Below are 22914 nucleotides of genomic sequence, written 5' to 3'. Positions count from 1 at the left end.
CCTGATCTCCCTGTTTTTTCCTCATTTGTGTACAAATCCACAGAAGACTGGTAAATTGAGCAGAAACAGCCTATGGGACATTTCCATGGTGCTATGATTAGACAGAAAATAAGATTTAAAACATTATATGTCTTTGTGTCTAGACAGTTGGAGTGCAGTCAGCATGCAGAGGCCTATACCCTGACTTTGGTAGGACCACTCATCATATTTCATAGAATCATAGAGTTGGAAGGGACCTCCAGGGTCATCTAGTCCCAACTCCCTGCACAATGCAGGAAATCCACAAATACCTCCCCCCATACCCCCAGTGACCCCTGCTCCATTTCCAGAAGAGGGGGAGGGGGGACCCTCCAGGATCCCGGGCCAAATTGGCCTGGAGAAAATTCCTTCCTGACCCCAAAGTGGCGATCAGCATTTCCCTGGGTGTGTAAGAAAGGGCCACGAGAACTAAGCACTGAGGCAATCCTTCCTGCCCTCCCTCTCATGATCTGCCTAAGTTCACAGAATCAGCATTGCTGACAGATAGCTATCTAGCCTCTGTTTGAAAACCTCCAAAGAAGAGCCCACCACCTCCTGAGGAAGCCTGTTCCACTGAGGAACCACTCTAACTGTCAGGAAGTTCTTCCTAATGTCTAGCCGAAAACTCTTCTGATTTAATTTCAACCTGTTGGTTCTGGTCCGACCTTCTGGGGCAACAGAAAACAGCCCTTGAAGATGGTTATCGTATCACCTCTCAGTCGTCTCCTCTCCAGGCTAAACATACCCAGCTCCTTCAAGGTTTCCTCACAGGACTTTATTTATTGTGTATTTATTTTTATATCTCACTTTTATCCCCAGTAGGGGGACCCAAAGCAGCTGACAAAATTGTTCTCCCCTCCTCCATTTTTATCCACACGGCAAAACCCCTGTAAGGCAGGGTAGGCTCAGAGTGCTGGCCCAAAGTCACCTAGTCACCTGGCAGGCTTGCATGAGAGAGCAGGGATTTTATTTTGATTTATGACATGATTCACACCTAACCTTTCTATCTGTGCTCCTCCCTTTCCCCCTGACATAGAGAATTTACATTTAAAAGCTTTGGCAAAAGTCACACGAAGAGAGGGTTGCCAGTCCCCAGGTCCCGGCAGTGGTCCCTTCAGTTTTAGGGGCTTCAGCCTGCTCTCAGCCAGCTGGCCAGCAGGGAAAACCCCGCCCACAAAAAGCCACATTCCAGTGTGACATCCCCAACATGATAACGTCACCTGGAAGTGAAGTCATTACGTTACGGACGTCATGCGGGGCCTTCTGGTTTAAGGGCAAAACTCTATGGTAAATTTGGCCTAAAACTAGAGAGTTTTGCCCTCAAACCAGAACATCCAGCGTGGCGTTGCCAACGCAATGATATCACTTCTGGGTGACATCATTGCATCGGGGAATGTCCCGGAATGTCCCCCAAATCCACCCCCTGGCACAGCAAGGGGACCTGGCAACCGTACACCAAGCCTCTCTGCTTTGCTTCCCCCCATCTAATCCTCACCATAAGAATGCCCAGTATAATTTTCCTCCACATATCTTTCTGAAGAAGTGAGCTGTGACTCATGAAAACTCATATTGAAAGGAATGTTGGTAGTCTTTACAGTGCCACTGGACTTCTGTTTTATTCTTCCAAATCCTAGAGCAGGAGTGTCAAACATACAGCTCGTGGGCCAAAACTGGCCCCTCTAGGGCTCTTATCTGGCCCACCAGCAACTGGTCATTACCTTCATTGCCAGATGATAGAGGCTGTTCATTGTATCCCTGTATACTATGCCAGTTGTAACGAGTAATGGGCGGTAGAAGTGAGAGGGTTGGCATCAGGGAGATACTTTAAGGAAATACTGTAAAATACTGTTAATGTTTTAAGCATGTTTGTATTTTGAATAAAATATAACATCATTAATTGGGTTTGCCTGTGTTCTTTATAAAGTTTATATCTCCTGTACCTGGCATTACATTTTATGGCACGCATGGCCCAGCCCAACAAATTGACATTTATGTCAGATACAACCCTTGTAACAAATGAGTTCAACACCTCTGACTAGAGACATAAGAGGTTGAGGAATGCTGTGATTTTTCTTTCTTTCTACTGCCATTTATTTTGGGGTATTCTTGCTCTGTTGGTGCCTCTTCCTTGTGTTGCCAGGAGGTGAGCAGGGCTGAGTGTGCCTCTCAAGTGCATCATACAAGTGCAGGATCGGAAATGAACTACAGAATTCAGCATTCTTTAAATGCTGGGTTTCACTTCTTTTAAAAGATTTTTTGTAAGCCCTTATGGCCATGAAGTTGCATGGGCAATGTCTGATGAAATTATCTAAAGCCTGTGGAAGAAGGAAGTGGAAGATTTATTCCCCTACATAGATCAAGGCCTTGTTCATCCCATTCTGTTAATCTGGTCTGTCCCCATAAGTAGCAAAAGTAAAATGTGTGCATATTAGATGTGTATAATTTATACAACCGACAGAATATAGTTTTTCCCGGTGTGGAATTTTTGGACTGGCTAGATGTCGTTTTCTTTGTGTAGAGTATATATGTGTCCTGTGGTGGTTGCCCATAAAAACTGTGTGCCTTTCATTCCAGTTCTAGATAACTCTGAGAAGATCTGAGCTTTCCTAGCTGAAGGTGAGCCTTGACGGTTTCCTCTCCTGCTTCTGACCCCTTGCAGGGAATTGACCCCATTAACCAGACCAAGGTGGTAGAGATTCTGAAAGAGGGTGACAGCTCTGAGAGGAGGAGGAGCCGAGACAGCCTGGGAGGCAACGTCAAATATGAGAGTGCCACAGATGGCAGCGAGGAAGTGAGTATGGGCGTGGAATGGAACGGGGTAAGTACAAGTCCACCATCAAGAGCCTAACCCAGCCAAGAGAGGCAAAGGGCAGCAGTCTCTTTTGAGCTCTCTTTTCAAATGCTGCCCCCTGCCAACTCGGGGGACTGATGGCCTGTCGTGGCATACCCACCTTCATTCATTCTTTGCATGCTCCCTGACCACTCTCTTATTGCCAGTTAGACCGATCCGGGAAGGGGGGGAGCTCTTTAATTCTCCCCATTCACTCAGAATAGTCCAGTGCTTGCCTTTAGGAAAGAAAGTACACCTTTGACTAATCCTCGCCACCTTGGTCTTCTCTACTAATATTGCCACAGTGCTCCCTTCCCTTGTCTGTTGCAGGGGAGGGCAGAGGATGTTGCTTCCCCTTGCAGGAGGAGGTAGCCTTGCTCTAGAAAGAAGCACCCAAAGTGCTTTGGCTCTGCTCTGGGGCACAGCAGCTACTTGAGAGGCTCTGTGTGTGTTAGTGTGCATGTGGTGCCTGAAGGGTGTATCTGGAGGCGGTGGAGTGTATGTGTAAAGACCAATATGTCTTTCTCAGGATGGTGAGAACCTATGCATACAACTTTTTTTGTTTTTGCAATTATGGGTTGGTGAAGCAGCATATGGGTTAGAACTGATGTCTTCCTCCACTCTTAGCCTCTTGCCAGTTCCTGGCTGGTGCTTTTCAGCTTGGTTTCCATACAGTAGTGCCTTGCCTTGGACAGAGAGTGGGAGCTTTGAGCTAGGTGGGCTTGAGAAATTTCTCTGTGGTCTGGAACAAGTCTCAGGAGATTGGAAAAGCTTCTTGACTTGCTTCTTTTACCCACTGTGCAGATGGGTCATGAGTGAGTGGAATGGTAATGAACATGTCTCTGATGGGACAGCATGCTGGAATTTGTCTTTCTGATTTCTTGGAGTTGGATGCTGAGGTTTACTCTCTCCTGCTTTGTTCCATCATGCAAGAACTTTCTCTTCCTCTTTGCCCCCCCAACTTCAGCCCTCTAGGTTAGAGAGGTGCTGCATGTAATCTTGGCTTGAGGAAGGAGTGTAAGAGAGCAATAAATGGAGTGTAAGAGAACAGACATAAACATAAGTAGGTTTCTTTGGGATTATTCGTGGGATGTAGCTAGCAGCAGGGAATCTGTCCTGGAATATTGGCCATTTGTTCCTATGACTCGGTTGCATTAACATGCACTTGCTCCATCCCTCATTAATTCTTCACATATAGTTCTGCTGTTCGCTTGCCTGCATGCGCTTCCTCCATTCCCCATCTACCCTCAGCAACTTGCCATGACAGCCAATCAGCACCACGGGAGGTCTTGCAATCTTGATTGTGGATTGTACCTAACAGGCAGCAAGTGAAATAACCTACAAAGGAGAGCATACCCCCTGGTGGCCTAGGGAATAGGGACATATTTCCTAAAGTCTGTATTTCCTCAAAGAATGATCCTTCCCTCTCCAAGTGAAGACTAACATTAATATTTTAACTGCAGTCGCAGTGAGTTCTTCACTTATGGTGCAATTCCAGCTTTGCAATTTGTATTACGTGCATCCAATCTAACAGGTTGGATGCTGGATCAACCCTACCCCTTCCCACATGGTCCAGATGGACTGCCCACCTTTAAAAAAAAATTAAACTCCATGTGTGTGTCTGTGTGTGTGTGTGTGTGTGTGTATGAATCTATATCATTCTTCACCCCAAAAATATCCATTAACATTTTAAAGACAGTTGCAAAACTGCTGAAGGGATTATAGGGAGAGAAGTTCCATGGACACTGCCTAGTAGAGCCATAAAGCAATTATAAAACTTTCAGAATTATTTTTTCCAAAGGTTACCACTTCCTCTTCTTTTCAAGTGTTAAATACATCTTAAGCAAGTGTCACATGCAAACTCTGACCAATAAGAGAGAGAACCTAGCTTTTCATTCGGAGCTGTTTAGCTTCACTGTCCACCCCTGTCTACAGAGCATGTTCTCCACAGTTCAGGGGTGGCCTTTGACTCAGCGTAGAGGTTAGTATTTCTGGTAATGGTTTCTGCTGGGGTTACTTCTGTACAGTGAATAGGCAGTACAAGGTCTGTGTGCTTAGGAATCTTTCTGCTGCCATCTTGTACCAGGACTCTTTCCTTCTTTGATTGCATGTATTCTGGATTATCAAGGCTGGGGAGATACCACAGTCATGGGTCTGCTAGAATTTCCTGTTGAAGTTCTAATAGACACATGACTGTGGTATCTCCAGTACCCATTTTGGATAGTTCCATGGCCTTCTGGCATCAAAGAAGAGTATACTATCCGGTCTTGGAAAGCTCTAGTAGTGTGCAAAGGAGCTGCTCCAAAAGAAAGCTGAAGTTTGAAGCTGTCCTAAACTTTGAAAGATATTGCCTGACATTTTTTTTAAAAAAAACCCAATAAGATACTGAGCTGCTCAGTGAGCTGGCTGCTTGTCAGCTTACCCTAGTCCAGTGATTTACAAGGCATGACATCTTATCAGGGCTTCTTTTAAAAAGATCAGGAATGAAAAACTCCAATACATGGCAGCATTCCCATCACTAAACAGCCACCTTCTGAAACTGGCACTAAACAATGATGAGGCCTGGCAGGCATCCTTCATGAACTGAAGGTGACCCTAGAATACTTTCCAGAATTCTCTGCAATGAGGATTGCAGAGATCTGTTGGCAGGTGAATCAATATAGAAAGGGTTCCTTGAGACTGGAAAGATGGAAAGAACTAGATTTCATTCCATCTTCATCCCAGGCACCCTTAAATCTCATTCTATATCTCTTCCATCACCAGCCCTTTCTCCATAAAATCATGTTCAAGGCTTAACTACATGAAATCAGGCTGCAGTTCAGCTTGGCCATTCCTTAGGCTTTGAATGTGGTGTAAACCTCAGAAGCTATTTTTTTTCCTATGAATCTATACACTTCATTAGATATAAAGCTCTCATGAAATCATCCCAGCTTTTATTTCCACCGCTGCTCTAGATTCGATCTGAACATTCAGGCAGGCAGGGAAGCATGAAACTAAGATATCACTGACAGGATTTTTTTGTAATAACCCAAGCAACCCTTGAGAAAGTGACCACAACTCCGAGGCAGAAAGCATGCATTGCTTGGTGAGGATCCCAGGTTCAGTCCCTAGCACCTGCAGTTAAAAAGATCACATACAATAATTTAAGGAAATTGATGAAAAATGTAAAAAGATCCCAGGCAGCAGGAACAGGAAAGCAAAGACAACACCAGGCTGGACGGCCAAAAGGTCTGACTCTTTCCTTAAGGTAGCTTCGTATTTCAGTGAGCTACTCCTGTCTTACTGTTGCAGTCATGCAGCTTAGCTCAGCGTGGTCTTGCTACATCTCTTGATGCTTTGGCGAGGAAGGAAGGTGTTAGCCCTTCTCTCCCATTTGCTGCACCCTTTCTGTTTAGGCAGCATTGACCCAGGCTGAGTTTTTCACTCCCAGGAAGAGTGATGGTCTGAGAGTTTGGATTCATTTCCGACAGTGAAAAGGCCTACATGCCCTCTGTAGTCTCCTATGTAAAAGTCACCCTACAAGGAGAAAACCTAACAGAGCAGAAATCACATTGGGCTAGAATTTCTCTCTCTGGTGTGTTTGGGTCTTGTTTTGTTTTAACCTGCAGGAACACAGAGAAGCATTCAGAAATGGCATTTTCCTCCCACTTGCAGTCTGAAGCAGTGCACTTTACCACCTAGCAGGTTTCCATCGCACCATTTTACTACCTGCACAGGGCTGCAAGCCTAGAAGCCATTCTGTGTGTTACTTACAACAAGATGGTCAGACTCTAGACTGCACTAACTGCTAGCTTCCTTGAAGCAGGGAGCGTTGGCTGTCCCTGTGTAAAACGAAGCACCCCAGGATTGTCCCAAGAGTCCTAGTGGTCCAGCATGACTAAGCAAAGCCTCTACCTAGAATTTTTACAAGCCTCCTTTATCGAGCCACATGTTCCCCCTCAACACCTTTTAAAAAGGACTCCATCCCATGTCAAAAGATAACAGTGTGCATGTATGTGCGTCCACCCCTCTGCAGTTGATTGACCTCCACACCTGAACTGTAGCCTGTGCTTCCCTTTCTCCCTGCCCTCCATCAGGATTGTCATGCATCCTCACTACGGCCTTGTAAATTGTGTCTTTCTCCTCTGTGCACTAGGCTTAAATGCCTCCTGAGACTCCTCTTCCCCCCTCCCCCCCTTCACCACAATCACCTGGATGCTTGTGCCGTACCTTCCGACTCTTCCCTCCAGTCCATCCCCCCCTCCTTCCGCTGTTCCTGCTCTCCTCGGCAAAGGACTCCACGCCAGTCCCCCCAACCTTCCATCTCTCTGAGCACTGAGGAGCAGAGCAGCACCGGCAGAGGAATGTCCAGCTTGCAACACACGGCTGCTCTACTGTATCAACCGGCAAGATAACAGGAAGAACCTCTGTGGACCGACCTGCCTCCCTCCCCCCATCCCTGTCAGGGCCAGGTGTCAGCAGGACTCCTCTCAGCTTCCTCCATTCTCTTTCAGGTGTCCTAAATGGGGGAACTGAATGAAAGCCTCCTCCTGTCTAACAATGTCCTTGCTGTCCCGTTCTGTGCCCTACTCATCTGGGTACAACACATTCCCTTTTCCCCGTTGCCTTCTAATCTTATGGAATTGGCTGCTTCTGTTTGAGTTCTCTGTCCTCTCCTTGGCCTTCCCCTGTTCCTTTTTTCTTCCCCCTGCTGTGAGGGCAGAAGGTGGGGAGTTAGCAGATGCTGAGATGCATGTGTGTCCTATGAATTGCCTCAGATTGTGGGGAAGGGGGCAGGAGGAGTGGGTGAGCCATATTCTGTTCTCTTTTCCATTGTCGGATCAAACGTGTGACGCCGAAATGGTATTTCATGTGTCCACGGCTGCTACTTGGGGCTGGCATGCCGCCTTTCATAGTGGTTGGCCCTGAGACCAATACAGATGAAGACGGAAGCAGGCCTGTTCTCCCTTTTTTAGTAGCTGGCGTCTGTTCAGTTGCCCCAGGACAAGCACAGTGGGGAAGATCAGAACAATAAAGGCACTGAAGGATGTGCTGAGCCAAAAGATGAAGATCAACAGGCATGAACTGTAGTCTTCTGGCTGGGACCTTTACTTTTATTGAGCTGGCCATGATCCACATCTGGGACAGAATGGGAGACGGGAGAGGTGGGGGTAGGCTGTAGTTGCAGGGGCCGTTGTAGTAGGTAAGTTTTTCATATAACATATCCTGTTCTGTCCTCACTGATGAGGCTCTCCTCTGGACCAGCTCTTCCTGTAGTGCTTCAGGGTACCTTCTTTTCAGAAGGAAATGTCTCTTTGGCTGTGAACAGGGAAGGTTTCCTCATAGAGGACAGGTAACTGGAGGCAGAAATGGCTTGACTGCTATCCGTCTGCCTGCTGCTCCTCTCCCAAATGTGGGGGAGAAAAAGCAATTGCATATTTACATCTCTTAATTTATTGTCACAAATGTACATTTTTAAAATCATGCTGTGACTCAACACTGGAGATTACAAGGACCCAGCTGAATGCCGCAAAATGAACACACAGTGCATTGGTGGTTTTTTCACCAGTTAAGGCAGCAAGTGCAGCTGCTGCTTATTTAGAAGCATGGCCACATGAGCTGGGACTGCATGTCCTACACAAGTAGGGTGAAGACTAAGGCTGTTGTGTGCGAGAGAGTGCAGGACATAGACCAGAAGGGGTAGAAGACCCCATTATAAATTGCTGGGCCTCTGGGAGATTTGAGTGGAGGGGAGGTTGTGGCTCGGTGGCAGAACCATCTGCTTTGCTTGCAGAAGGACCCAGGTTCAGTCCCCACCTTCATAGGCAAAAGGATCAGGTGCCTGGTGATGCAAAAGACTTCCACCTGAGTCTCCGGAGCGCTGCTGCCAGTCAGAGTAGACAATAGCAACCTTGATACAGCAACAGTCTGATTCAGTATATGGCCAGCATAGTTTGTGTTCATGTGGGCCAATAAATGACTTAGGATATGCAAGTTTACAGTGGGAGGGAAGTGTTACGCGGGACAGTGGGAGCCATGTCTCTGAATGCCTGAGGGCTTGGTTTTGTAATGAGTTGAGAACGGGGCCCTGAGGAAGAGGGAAGCGAGAGCGTTCCTTCCAGAATGCAGAGCACAGGGTGGGCCGTACAGGGTGTGATGGAAATATTTCTGTGGGGTAGGGATTTAAAGTTAGAACATGAATGGGATACAGTAGGCTAGAAACTGTTCAGGGGGAGGCTAAATGATCCAGATGCCAGTTAGAAGAGAGTTGTTGGAATTGTGTGTGTGCAGCATGATAGGAAAGCCTAAGGATATGTTGGTAAAAGTCTGCTAGTATGTAGGTCTCATGATGCCTGGAGAAAACTGGATGTTGGAATCTGGTTTCTAAAGCGGGGGGGGGGGCACAGTGTTTTCTTTGCTTGCTCTAGTACCTGGCGGTCAATGCAAGTCTCCTTAAACGTCTGCGGGTGACCTGGTGCTTCCCCCCACTCCTCCTGGGCCAGCAGGAAACTGCCATCCATCTCTTGTAACATGCACAGTTGTGTGGGGTTTTTTTTGTCCATGTTGCTGTTCTGTGAGTATAGCTGGCTTTTTGGGGGGAAAAGATATGTTTATTTCTTAGAGTTATTGGTAGGTGTTAGGTAGGATATGTGCACCTTTTCGCTTAAGGTGTCCATAAACGGCTGGAAGTCAGAACTGAGTAACAGGAATGTACTATTATTGCCCTGTGATGTTCCTTCAGTGCTGAAGATAAGTCACCGGGTCACGATGGGCTGCTGGTCTGATCCAGAAGGGATGGTCACAGGTGAAGGTGTGAGGTGGGACAGCTTGAAGGCTCTGGGCCTAAATGCCTGCCATGGCTCCTTTTCAGGGGCCCACTGCAGCCGTAGCGGAGCTTTTTGCTTTGCCTGTGTGTGCTTCGATAAAAGGCCTGTTTATGCATGCATGAGGCTGCCAGGCAGGCAGGCAGGTGGAGGTGATATAGGAAAGCATTGCTGAGAACCCAGTAGTTTGAGGGTTCTGTCCTGTGCCAGTGGTAAGGGAGAGCCAATCCCAGGATGTTGTGAATAAGCCTCTGGAGTTTGTCCTGGGAAACTGCTCTCACTGCCTCCATCAGCTCTCTGCCCAGCTCTGCATTCTGCCTTGCACTGAGCTATCCACAGGCCTTTCAACAGCACTGGGGCAGGGGGGAATTTGAAAGTATGATGTACTCTCTGCCTTTGATACATACTTGGTGCTTTCTTTTATGTTGTGAACTAATTTACCTCCAATTAAAGGCAGAAGACTCTAAATTGCTGCTTCCCTGTGCTTCTTTTTCTCCTTTGGGTAGAAAGTACCTCTCTCTCCAAGGACAAGTCTTTGGCCAAGTGTCACCGATAGGCCTTGAGAAAACGAACTGTCTCTTTAATAGAGCCACCATGGCATCATGTTTAGTGTGTCATACCAGGATCTGGGAGACCCGGGTTTGAGTCCCCACTCTGCCATGGAAGCTTGCTGGATGACCTTGGGCCAGTCACACATGCTCAGCCTAATCCGCCTCACAGGGTTGTTGTGAGGATAAAAGGGAGGGGGGAGACTGTTGGGAGAAAAGTGGGATGAAGTAAATAGAGACACTTAATGTGTGGAAATGGGCAGGACATGTTTCTCTAGGCCTGTTGGCAACCCTCCTCTGGATGCCCAGCACTGCATATGATACATTTTTCTGAACAGAAGAGTGGTCTTAGACATGGTCTGTGTGTAAAGAATGAATGAACCGCCTCCATGTGGCTGGGATGCAGAGAACGAGAGAGAGAGCATGGAAGAGCCTGGCTGTGGAAGAAAGTTGCTGTTCACTGTAGTACATACATATCCATCAATCTGAAGGACAAAACAGAGGCAGCAAGGAGACCTACTTTTCAAAAGGGTTCCTTACGGAGTAGATCTGGCAAATCACACCTTTCCAGGGAAATTGTGCTTTGAGTATTATACGATTAAAAATATGAATATTTGGCTGAGACGGTGGTATGAATTGAAGTCCTGTTACCTGATTCACTGTGTTACACTGCCTTTCTCCTTATTTGCCATGTTCGGCCTTCATGTTCAGAATCCTAGGCCACCACATGCACCAAAGGCACCACATACTCCAGGACTGTAGAAATAACATTTACCTCTTCCCTTGTTCACTACTAGCTAGCTATCTGCCACAAAAGGAAGACAATAGAGTTATACAAAATAACACTGCTCGGCTTTCTCTAATAGCCAAACTGAGGCCCCGGGCACACGGGCCGGCTGAAACGCGGCTACTCAGAGCCGCTCCAAACTTGATACGCCGCGGCGGGATCCCACGGATCCCCTAGCCGCGGCGCAGCACTCCCCGGCACGCTCAGATGCCGGGGAGGAAAAGTCCGAGGGGAGGGGGGAGGCTGCCGAACTGCGCATGCTTGGGCATGCGCAGTACGGCTGGGGGCCGGGATGCGGCGGCGCAAGGACGCGCCGCCGATCCCACAGCCCTGCCTGCGCCGCACCAATGGATGCAACCACCTAGAGAGGTGGTTGTTTTTTGCGGCGCAGTTTGGGCCGTTGGGACGGATCAGGGACGGAGACGGCACGCTCGCCAGATGTTGAGGTGAGATCGCGCCTGTTTGCTCCGCCCCAGTTCCGTCCCGCTCCCGGCCCAAATGGGCTCGTATGAACGGGGCCTGATTCTGCCTAATGAGGAAAGCAGGACTATGCCTATGAGATACTTGCAGATTGCTCAATAATATTCACAAAGTGGTGGTCAGACTGGATCATATTATCAATAGATTCCTGAGACATCATATGCATAGATCGGGTTAAATGTAAAAAAAAAACCAACCCCCAAAATATTTGCCTTGGAGGAATAGAAGCTTTTTCACAGTATCCCTGATGCTCCACGTTTCCCAGTTAGGGGGAAAGTGCTGTTCAAACCAGTTACAAAGATGATCGACTAAGATGGAAACAAGAGAAAGAATTTTTACTTACAAAAATAGAAGTACATCTTATGTAACATATTCATGTAGGTAGATTTAACTTATTGTGAACAGATTAACTTCAGAAAGGTTAACTTGCTACAGCTCCAAGCCCAGGTAAGGGAGAGAAGAAGAGAGGTCCTATATAAGCTGAAACAGAAGGCAAGCAACGGCCAAAGAGGCTCAGCATCTAACCAATGAGGGGTTGCGGCCAAGTGTACCTGAGTGAATTCTCTTAACCCTTTCCCTCCCAGATCCTCTTGCATGCACAGTTACAATATCCGACACCCCTTCTTAACGTCACATGCAAAAGTTCTCAAGTTTCAGCTTATCTCGTCGTTTTCCAAATCTGTCTCTTGATAGAGGCTTGGTCAGGGTGTTGGCCACCATCTCTTCTGTTGAACAGGATGTCGGTCACCATCTCTTCTCTATTATGCCCTTCTCAGTTAGGTAATGCACTAAGTGAAGCTTCACGCCAATGAGTTTAGTGCATGCAGCCATTTTTTTCTGATTGAGGAATCTTAATGCAGCTCTGGTTGTCTTCTTTAAATTGAATTGGCTTTTGCTCATCAACTCCAAAGTCCTTTAGTAACAGGTCTATTTATTTATTATTTATTTATTTATTATTCTAATTTATACCCCACCCTCCCCCATAGGGCTCAGGGCGGCTTACAGGGCAAGATAATCTTGCTGCAGTAAAACAACAATACAAAAATAACGATATACTCACATTTTAAAAACATATTATACAATTTAAAAACCCATCCTAATCACATAAAGTGCTCGGTGATAGTGACAACTCCAGAACCCAAGATGGCAGGACAATTCAATTCCTAACAGACAGTCCATAGCGTCACTGTTCAGATGTTCCAACAAACCTCAGGGCTCTTCTCAGGGCCTCTTCCAATCCCCCCCCCCCAGCCACAAGAGTTCTCTGCATGCTTCAGCAGATGCTATATATTCAGACTCTGTGGCCCAGGAGATTGGTCCACCTCCATATAGGATCAAGTACCCACTTGTGGATTTATAGTCTAAACTGTCTCCTGCCCAATCTGCATCCATGTAACCAACTAATTTTGGATTACTGGTGGGTGGCAATTTCAGTTTCAAATCTAAATTACCTTTAAAATATCTAGCTACCATTTTTAATGCAGTCCACTCTTTCTTGCTACGTGCACTTGTCTTTCTGCTTAAGGATTGATTTGATTTGATTGGTTGCAATATCAGGTCTGCTAGTGGAACTTAGATATAGAAGTTTTCTTATGGCGGTTCTGTACTAATCGTCTTTAACTAAAGGCTCACTTACTTCAGTGTTCTTAAGAAAATTAGTTTCCATAGGTGTTGCCACTGTGTTAGCATTTTCTAGACCTGACGTCTGTAAGAGTTCAATTATTTTCTATCTCTGGTTTAGGAGAACTGAACCATCTTCCCCTTTCAGTTTGTATGCCTAGGTAGTAAGGAACATCTCCTAGCTCCTTAATTTCTACTTCTCTGTTTAGGCACTTTACTACACTGTTACAGTCCATTTGCCTGTGATAATCCAGAATCAAGTTATCAACATAAGCGAGAATAAAAGTACAATGTCCATCTTTGTTTTCAGTGTACAGACATGAATCCGATGCCTCTTACTTGAAGCCTTGCGCTATGAGCATTGTGTGTAATTTTTTGTTCCAGGCACATGCTACCTGTTTTAACCCATACTGCCCCTTCTGCAGTTTGCAGATTAAATTTGGTTGTTTGGGGTCTATAAAACCTTCTGGCTGCCCCATGTACAGATCTTCCTGGATCTCCCCATGAAGAAATGCTGTCTTTACATCTAGATGTTTGACTGCATCTTCTTGGATGCTTGTATGCTCAAAAGTAATCTAATTGTACTATGTTTCACCACCAGTGCAAAGGTTTCATCAAAGTCCTAACCATATTTTTGTGAGAAACCTTTAGCAACTAATCTTGCTTTTGTAGCACTCCACGTTTCTATCTGCATTTTGTTTTACTTTAAATGCCCACTTGCATCCAATAAGATTCTTTCCTGGTGGTAGCTCCATCAAGGTCCACATTTTATTTTTGCTACAGCTCCAAGCCCAGGTAAGAGAGAAGAAGAAGAGAGGACCTATCTAAGATGAAACAGAATGCAAGCAAGGGTCAAAGAGGCTCAACATCTTACCAATGGGAAGGCGGGGCCAAGTGTAAGGGGGGGGAGAGAGAATTCTCTTACCCTTTCTCTCCCAGATCCTCTTGCATGAAGGGTTACAATATCCAACACAATAACCCACATAGAAACTGTCCTAGAATGTGTACATAATCACCATCATGTGCAGACTTTTTTCAACACACTATCTGACTTTGTGAATTCACAATTTGCTATCTGGCAGTAGAAAATAAAGATTAATTTGCTGTGTTTGATGTTATGGCACCACCATTTAAAATTATATAGCAGTTGTCTTTCATCAGGTTTCATCTGCTTGTAGCCCTCTGTGTAGCAGGTGTCCCTTTGTCAGTGTAGCAGTGGAAGAGGTCGCTATGGGAAGGGCTACAGCAATTAAGGTCATTAGGAGAACCAACACTGAAGTCTGCAGAATGGTTCCCCAGAGAATTCTGGGATCCAATTGGCACTCTCACTTTCTAAGAACAGACTAACCAAATTGATTTACTGACCTAACTGGAGTGGGTAGCAACAACAAATTATACCTTAAGAATGTAATGTTTCTTTCACAACAACAGTGCAATTTCCACAACTCGATACCTGGTTCTCCTGAACCCAGATCAGAGCAGAAAAAGAAAGAAATCCAAGCAGTATCATCCTGTGTGTGTGTGTGTGGGGAGAATAGAAGTTGCAAAATACCAGTGCTAGGTACAGAGGCTGCAGAGTTCTGAGGGAGGCCAGAATAGTTGGCCTTGGTGTATATTTTGATGTCTCCAAGAACCACAGAAAATTTGAACAGTGGGAAGGGAGCCTCCACTGAATCATCAAAATTCAGCTCTGAAGTACTGGAGAGTAGCTGACTTCTCAGAATCTCCCATCTATCATGGGTCCTCCAGAACAAGGAACAGACATTCTGTGTTGGATAATTCTGCACTTTATAGAGATGCTCTTGATATATAATTTCCCCATGTCATGATGCACTGGCCTTGGAGCCTACACAGACTGCATTTTCTTACAAAGGTCTCATTCATAATACTGTATTAGAAAAAGTGCAAGTAGATGGGGCTCTAACTACAGCAGTGAAGAATGAAGCACTACTTTATCCAGAACTATATGCAATGTGTAGGTAATTTCCCGCCATTTACCCTAAAAGATAAAACGCAGTTTGTATTTTTATGTAGCTTGGTGTGTACTAGGCATAGGACAGAGAGATACTGAGAATATGGGTTAACAAGAACCAGAGAATTTTTAAATTAAAGAATTAAACATTTATACAGATTGTGAACTGGACATTTGTTAAGCAGATAACCCTTATTTTTATTAATGGTATTGTAACCAAGGGAGGTAGTATGCTAGTTCTCCCTACTTACAGAACTTAAATTTCCTTTTCCTTGGGTTGTTCTGTATCTTAAAGACACTGGCACATATGTGAAGTGAGTGATTTTCCTCTGGTAGGACTGCTAATTGACACTGGAATAAGGATACCAAAGCACCTGTGTCACTTAATGGACTGACCCTCTGAGTCTGTTCTTAGTTCACCCTGCCAGATCACAGTTCTCTTGTTTCAGACAGCTCACCCTCTGCTGTTTCTACCAGAAACTACTAACCCATAGTGGCTGACTCTGACTAGGCTGAGGCTGGCCTTTAATTTTCTTCGTTTGTGTCTAAGGCCCTCATCTGATCAGTCATTTGAATGGTTCTAAGCTAAGGGTCCTTAAGTGGTTCAGTTGCCCACTGACCAATCATACACTTGATCAATCAGTATTTTGAATCCTTCTGCCATATATAAAATGAAAAAACACTCCACAAAATTTGCTCCCTTGATAACTGTATCAACTCCTCAGATTGGCACCTGCCCAGAGGCCTACCTACGTTGTTGTTTCCTGTGAGTAGGGATGCCAGCCTCCAGGTGGGACCTGATGAACCCCCCGGGATTACAGCTCATCTCCAGGCTAGAGAGATCAGTTTTCTGCAGAAAATGGATGCTTTGGAGGGTGGGCTCTATGGCATTGCACCCCACTGAGGTCCCTGTCCTCCCCAGGCTCCATCCCCAAATCACCAGGAGTATCCCAACCTGGATCTGGCAACCCTGCCCACCCATCCCCTGCCAGTGGCCAGGGGGGACCTAGCAACCCTATCTGTGAGGAAAGTAATTCACCTCTCATTTGCCTCATGACTTTACAATGTCTTAATATTAAATATATTTTGTATAAATAACTCATATTTACACACATTGCACAATATACAGACAAAATTTCCTCAGAGGGTTTTCACAGTTTCTCCTAATGGATGCTTATTCTTTGGCCCCTAACTTTTAGGATAGTTCTGGATTTTTTTAGAAGAACACATAACTTGAAGTGTCAGAGTCTTTCACCAGTAGTCCAGTAGACACCAAAATATGATCAAGTGTGTTGTAGTGGTTAAGAGCGGCAGGCTATAATCTGGGAGAACCAGGTTTTATTCCCCACTCTTCCACATGAAGCCTGCTGGGTGACCTTAGGCCAGTCACAATTCTCTCAGACCGGTCTCAGTCCCACCTGCCTCACAGTTTGGTGTAGTGGTTAAGTGTGGGAACTCTAATCTGGGAGAACCGGGTTTGAAAGAGTTTGTAAGATGCTCTGAGACTCTGAGTGAAGGGCGGGGTATAAATCCAACTCCTCCTCCTCCTCCTCTTCTTTGTACAGGCAAATAAAAAAGGACATGAATGTGTGAAAATCAGGACAGGATAATTGAGAATGAAGAAATTGCATTTAAGAATTGTGTTCAACTCAGGGTCTACTAAGAAGTTTGGGAACCTCTTAAAACAAGCTTCAAAAATTATCAAAGGGGCAACAGAGGTCATTGGGAAAAGCACAGACTCATTTATTTTTTTGTACTTACATATGCATTGATAAGTGTGAAAACATACAAATCATTGCCTTGAGCCAATAATCTTTGCACACTGCAAGGAACTGTCCATGAGAGAATCTCCCCCACCAAATATTTGGTTGACACTGTTCAGCTCTGATGGTGCACTGCTGATCATCTATAGGGGAAAGAAGGATGTCTGAAAACTATGCCATTCCACCTGCCCGGCCTGGAAGCACCTGGATGGCTCCTCTTGAAAATGGGATGCTGAACTATATAGGTTATTTGGTCTGATCCAGCAAGACTCTTCTTGATTATATGCCTTTGTTCTTATATCAGAGTGCAATCACACAATCACTTACTATGCAATACTAACTCAAAAGCATCTGGTGCAGTGGCTCCAACTAAATGGGAAGCTGGCCAGCATTGAGCTGAGCTTTACCATTTTCCAAGAAGTACCCTGAAACTGTGTTTGTGTATATTTTAAAAATGTTGTTTGATCAGAGATGATCAACTGTTCACACAGCATGAGCAGCTCCATATGACATTGTTAAGAGGCCTGATGTGTTCCTTGTTTGTCCTAAGCAACTTCAATCAACCTTTCTCATTTGCTGTCTCACACAAGCACATACTTCTTTTGTTTTGTGCCAGGTCCTTCTCTGTGGGCCAGTTTGTATGGGATCCATTTTATTTATTTAACTTATTTGAGCGTACGTTAAGGACTGCCTTCTCCCATATGAACCTGCCCATCCACTTTGGTCACCTTCAGCTGCCCAGCTTCAGGTGCCCCCCACCATCTGAGGCTAGAAGGTGGCAATTCAAGAAAGGGTCTTTGCGGTCATGGTGCTAAAACTTGATAACTCCTCCCCAGGGAGATTTGTCTCCCTCTCTCCATTGTCGTCTTCCACTAACAGATGAAAACTTTTGTTTTGTTTTGTTTGCCACATCCTCAATAACTGTTATTGGCCCTCCTCCCTGGTTGTGGCGTTACGTATGTTTATAAGATTTTATTATAAGATATTATTATATATACTTAATTTTAAATACTCTTTAAATGTTCACCACTTTGGGGACCCTATCTGGATGGCAAGGCAGCATAAACATGTTTTAAATAAGTGTGTAAATAAATGTATAGCCCTCTTTGCTTACTGAGACTCAAAACGGATTACAGAATAAAGAAAGAGAAAAAATGTAATAGTACAGGACAGGACAGCCAATGGATAATGCAATAGGACTAGGAATACAAAACTGAATGACAATATGAACAGCACATTTCCCAAGCTGGCATAGTGTGAGCAGTGCAGGATGTGGGATTACAAAGGTTCAAGGCGATGCCGGACCCACACCCCACTTCCCACATGAAGGTGCTCTTCTGGACTGTTCTATCCCACCACAGTTCATGTTGGTGATAGTAGGAGCCTATGGGAGAGAGAATGGTGAGAGACAGAAATTAGTTTGCTAAGATGGTGTTCCTCTGTTACTGTGAATGATGGCCAGTTCATACATCCCATAGCATCAAGAGGTAACAATTTTCCTGGACTGTACTACTTCCATTTGCAGTGGGAAAACAATATTTTAATTACTCTTCCCACAAGGGGCAGGGGAGGCTTCCCACACATAAAAAAATAAAATGTTGGGGGGGGGGGGGGTCGGAGCTGGGCGAACCCTTCTCCTATGCATATTTTACATGGAGAATGTTTATTTTTTCAGCTGGGGGGACATTCTGTTGAGCAGTCCTCACTTGCATCCTGAGGTGGATACAATCACCAAAAAAAGCTTTACCACCTGACTAGTGTAGTATTAAGAGAGTAAGACCAAGAGAGGAAGGAGATATGAACATAAGAGAAGCCATGTTGGATCAGGTCAATGGCCCATCCAGTCCAACACACTGTGTCACACTGGCCAAAACACAGGTGCCATCAAGGTCCACCAGGGAGGCCAGAACTCCAGAAGTCCTCCCACTGTTGCCCCCCCCCCCAAGCACCAAGAATCATTGTCTCAGACATAGTGTTCCATCTATAATTTGTGGCTAATAGCCACTAATAGACCTTGCACCATGTGTTATCCAATCTTCTCTTGAAGCTGTCTATGCTTGTAGCCGCCACCACTTCCTGGGGCAGTGAATTCCATGTTAATTACTATTTGGGTTTGGGTATGGGTATGGTTTCATCAGTGGAACTTCAGATTTGCTTGTTTGAAGGCCACTGGCCCATGTAAAGCTGGCAGTCTTGCCCTCAGATCTCCCTCCCCCCAGATTTACTACCCCTGTTCTAACAAGCTGTCATTGGAATACTGAAACAATTATTACTTACGTTATATAGAACAGTCAGTATTCCATTTACCAGCTCTTGCTGTTTGTTGTCTTCCCTCCCAGGATGGTACTGGTGTTCTCCACCGCAGTGGTTCACTAGGAAAGATTCGGGATGTGATAAGGAGAAGTAGTGAATTGCTGGTCAAGAAGCTGCAAGGGAATGGCCCTCTGGAGCCAAGGAACACAAAGTAGGACTCTTCCTGGAACTTACATACCTTTATGCCTGTTGCTTCTACTTAGGCCTCTCAAATTAGTAAGCCTCTTCTTGCCCTTCTCAAAGATTGTGGAACATGCTAGTTCTATGTGTCTCATTTGGGGGTCGCTGTTTTGGAGGCAGTACATGCTGGAACTGGGGTGGCTAGAAGATCTTCAGGTGTGCCCCTTTCCTACATACAGTGTACTTCCCAGGCTAAGGAGAAGAGCAGGCATAGGACTTATTGCTGTGGAGACAACTTTATTTTTTTCTTCTTTTATTAGCATGAAACGAGCCGCTTCACTGAACTACCTGAATAAGTCCAGTGAGGATTCCTTCCAGGTGAGAGCATCCCATGCTTTCTGGCACATATAGCATCAAGTACATTACTTTCTCTGTGTATATTGGCAAAGAATAATAAAATGAAGAGGACAAAAGTTGCCTCAGTCTGCTCAGGCTAAAAGAAAACTATGCAAGATACCTGTGAGGTATCACCAAGAATACAGAAGGGCAAATGAGATGTACAGAATTAAGTGTTGGAGGAAATATACTAAGAACCCCCTCAGAAAGTCTGACGTTCCTCCCCAAAATTTGGTCGGCTGAGTTCCAGGCGCACAGTTGTGTAGAACATGTAATGTGCAACCCACTGTGCTAGTGGGATCATAATCTGGTGAAAAGTTGTTACCCTTAACATGAGACCCAGTTGTATTTAGGGGTGTGCCACAACCACATGTTAAGTGGAACTTTTGTTTATGGGGAATAAGGTATACTGTTCAGGAACACTCCATGTGTCTATAGTATTTGCAGCATGGAGATGAAATGACTGAATCTGCATACAAACAATAAATCTTACAATTTCCTCTTGGCCTGAGAAATTTCCCAGGATAATATGAAGAGCTAGGCAATTTCCCCCCTTTAATTTCTGAATCATCATTGTGGGATGTCTCACATCCACAGGCTCTTGGTGTGTGTGTGAGACAGTATCTTTTTCTGAGAAGATTAATGTTCACAAGAAAGGGGATTTATTTTTCAGGATACTCAAGGTCTTCGGGCTGAGAGCAGAGGCTTCAGTGCAAGCAGTGTGGATCTTTCCTCTCACAGCTCCTTGGTCACCTCCAACTGAACAGCTATCTCTGCACCCCATCTCAAATGATGACAGCTTCACAATGCTGCTACTACATCTCAAACTGATCACTGTTTTGGATATTTTAGCTGCAATCTCCCAACGCATTAGAACTTTGTTGTCTGTTATATTGATATCACTACTTGTGGAAAAGAAGAGTACATTGGGAAAAACTAATCAATACGGGACCACTGCTAGACTAGACAGAAGAACTCCCTGCAGCTATCCGCTGTGGATTAGCAGCTCTGACGAATGCACTTATCACCATGTTTGCACATTGTACGTTATTGATTGCACAGAATGAGCTCCAATAGCTCTTACCTGAAGCTCTGACTCTCTGAGCTGTGGTACAGTCTTATCTCTTTCCTAATGTAGACCGCTTCCACAATATGGTACTGTAGACTGGAGTTCCTCTCCCAGTGTGCTCTCAAGCTGGCCTATTCACTCCTTCAGTGCCTGGTCCCAGACCCGTATATTTCCTAGTAACACCTATTTTTGCACTATATCATCCCATCTTCTTCTTGCAGCCTTCTGTGACGTCCTTCCCAAATGAATATCCTTGCTTCTAGGAAATGTACTTTTGAAGCAGACAGAGATGGGCTGGAGAATGTTGACTACTTAAACCAGAGCTGTTGAACTCACTTGTTATGGAGGGCCAGATCTTACATAAATGTCACTTTGTCGGGCCAGGCCATGTGTGCCATAAAACATAATGCTGGGTACCAGAGATATAAACTTTACAAAAGACAGCAGCTGGTAGGTTACAAGTTGATGTGTCCTCACTGCAAGGCCCCATGGGGGGGGGTGTCCAGAGGAAAACCCACATGGGCAGACAGGAGACCCATCAGTGCAGTGCTGGACAGATGCTCCATGCCCCAATAGAGGATCATCTGCAACCCCCCCCCCACATGCAGACACTGATCCCTGAGGCCATCCAGGACAGCATCCCTGGAGCTGCAGGCTGAGTGGAGAGGTATGAATGTGGCTACAGTGGCTCCCACCTTAACAGTCCCCGAAGTGAAGGGGTTCTGATTGACTGCTGCAGATGAGGTGGTTCTACGGTGCACCCAAGCAGCCTACTGTTCCCTCCCTTGCACCAGTTGCTTGTGGGGCGCGTAACAGCCCTGGATGGGCCAGTTCCAGCCCTTGGGCCTTATGTTTGACACCCCTGACTTAAACAGTTTTGTGGAGTTTATGTCTAACTAAGACAACAACTCCAGGCATGAGGATACAGGCATTGATTCCATGGTGTTGTAGTATGTATACACTCCATTCTACAGGCCTTGTTCTTACTGGCCTCACTGCCTGTGCCTGCCTTAGTATGAACAACTGTAGTGCAGAGCAACAGAGATAACTGGAGGAAGACCTGCCATTGGCCACATGTTATCCATGATTCATTTCCGATTGTTGTTGTTCTAATTTAATAAATAAAAATATCACAACTACTTTGCCAGATTTCCTTGCTACTAACTTTACGTCTACCACAAATTTACCTCTTGATTGTGGGACATCGGTGCCAGTGAAACGAAGGAACAATTAGCTTAGTACTGAACATGCAAACAGCATCAGCTACACAAAATATGGGGTAGATGGTTACAAAGGTAATATTCCATCCTTGTTTCAATATAAAGGAAGAACCTTTACTACTAGGCAAGTCTGTAGTTCTAATTAAGTTCATTAAATATGTTCATACTCCCACTAAATGTGATATCAGGTTATCATCTGTACATTAAAGGTTGATCACTGGACAAACTGAAAGGGGAAAGGGAGCCTGATAAGTTACTGAAGACTTTTCCTCAGCCCTTGAGCTTTCAAAAAGCCTCACGGATATGTAGAAATTCAACAGCTGCAGCCATTCCAATTAGGGAGAAAGGACTGTACCTGCTGAATTACCCATCACATAGCCTGTATACAGCCAAAAACCCAGTACCACATTTTTGTAATTATATTGGCCTGGTTTTATTCTTTTTTAACATAATGTTTTCAAACATCACTACTACAACAGAGAGTCCTTACATTATCTATATATCTAACTCCCAACATGGCCCCCTGCACGATACTTATTTCCGCAGATCAGGGGCACATGGAGGGAAAAGAGATTATCCTGCACATTTGCCCCGCCCCCCCCCCAGCTGTGCAGAAAAATCTAAAAACTTTAAAAAAGGATACAGGGCTATTTAAATTCCGCCAAAAGTACAACAGCTTTTTCTGCTCATGCGCAGAGAAAGGACTTACCAACAGGAGCTTTCTCTCTCCTTGAAAAGTTCTGAGCAGGTGACTGCCCTTAGCAACGCTTTCCTAGCGACAAGGCCTTTGCAGGCTTTTCTGCTTTTGGGAAGCCGGGACCAAAGAGGGATGGAAAGGGGTGTGTGTGTGTGGCTTTATGGCTGAGCTTGCACTGGCTCGGCCTCCCAGGCACTGCCACTGCTGCCGGGCTCAAAGTTAGGGGAGAAAGAAGGGGGTGATTGGCAGGGGGGGGAGGGGGAGAAAGGGAAAGATGG

At 45.3% G+C, this 22914-nt stretch overlaps 1 protein-coding gene and 1 long non-coding RNA gene across 5 annotated transcripts in view; one reads left to right on the top strand and one right to left on the bottom strand.

Moving 5' to 3' along the window:
* KLC4 (kinesin light chain 4) overlaps positions 1-21126 on the top strand; it is a 66960-nt gene extending 45834 nt beyond the window's left edge. Inside the window, exons 13-16 of one of the 3 annotated variants that reach the window (XM_015426260.1) lie at positions 2678-2809; positions 19161-19285; positions 19575-19632; positions 20324-21126. In XM_015426260.1, the coding sequence (XP_015281746.1) occupies positions 2678-2809; positions 19161-19285; positions 19575-19632; positions 20324-20413 (405 nt within the window). In that variant the 3' untranslated portion in view covers positions 20414-21126. Of the gene's footprint in view, positions 1-2677; positions 2837-6983; positions 10104-19160; positions 19286-19574; positions 19633-20323 lie in introns of those variants that run through there. The other 2 variants (XM_015426259.1, XM_015426261.1) reach the window with 2 other exon arrangements.
* On the bottom strand, positions 17861-22791 carry LOC107123085. Of its 2 annotated transcripts, none has more exons than XR_001482943.1 (3): positions 22649-22791; positions 19099-19193; positions 17861-18205 (listed from the first exon to the last, which is right to left on the bottom strand). It is a non-coding gene; the product is annotated as an uncharacterized LOC107123085 (long non-coding RNA). The 2 variants fall into 2 exon arrangements; XR_001482942.1 differs by having other exon boundaries at positions 22583-22663.
* Between the last annotated feature and the right edge of the window lie 123 nt (positions 22792-22914).

Source organism: Gekko japonicus, unplaced genomic scaffold (genome assembly GCF_001447785.1).
Source record: "Gekko japonicus isolate JY-2015 unplaced genomic scaffold, Gekko_japonicus_V1.1 scaffold405, whole genome shotgun sequence".
Taxonomy (NCBI): Eukaryota; Metazoa; Chordata; class Lepidosauria; order Squamata; family Gekkonidae; genus Gekko; species Gekko japonicus.
The sequence above is the reverse complement of the archived record's forward strand: the minus strand, read 5'-3'. Positions and strand labels throughout refer to the sequence as shown.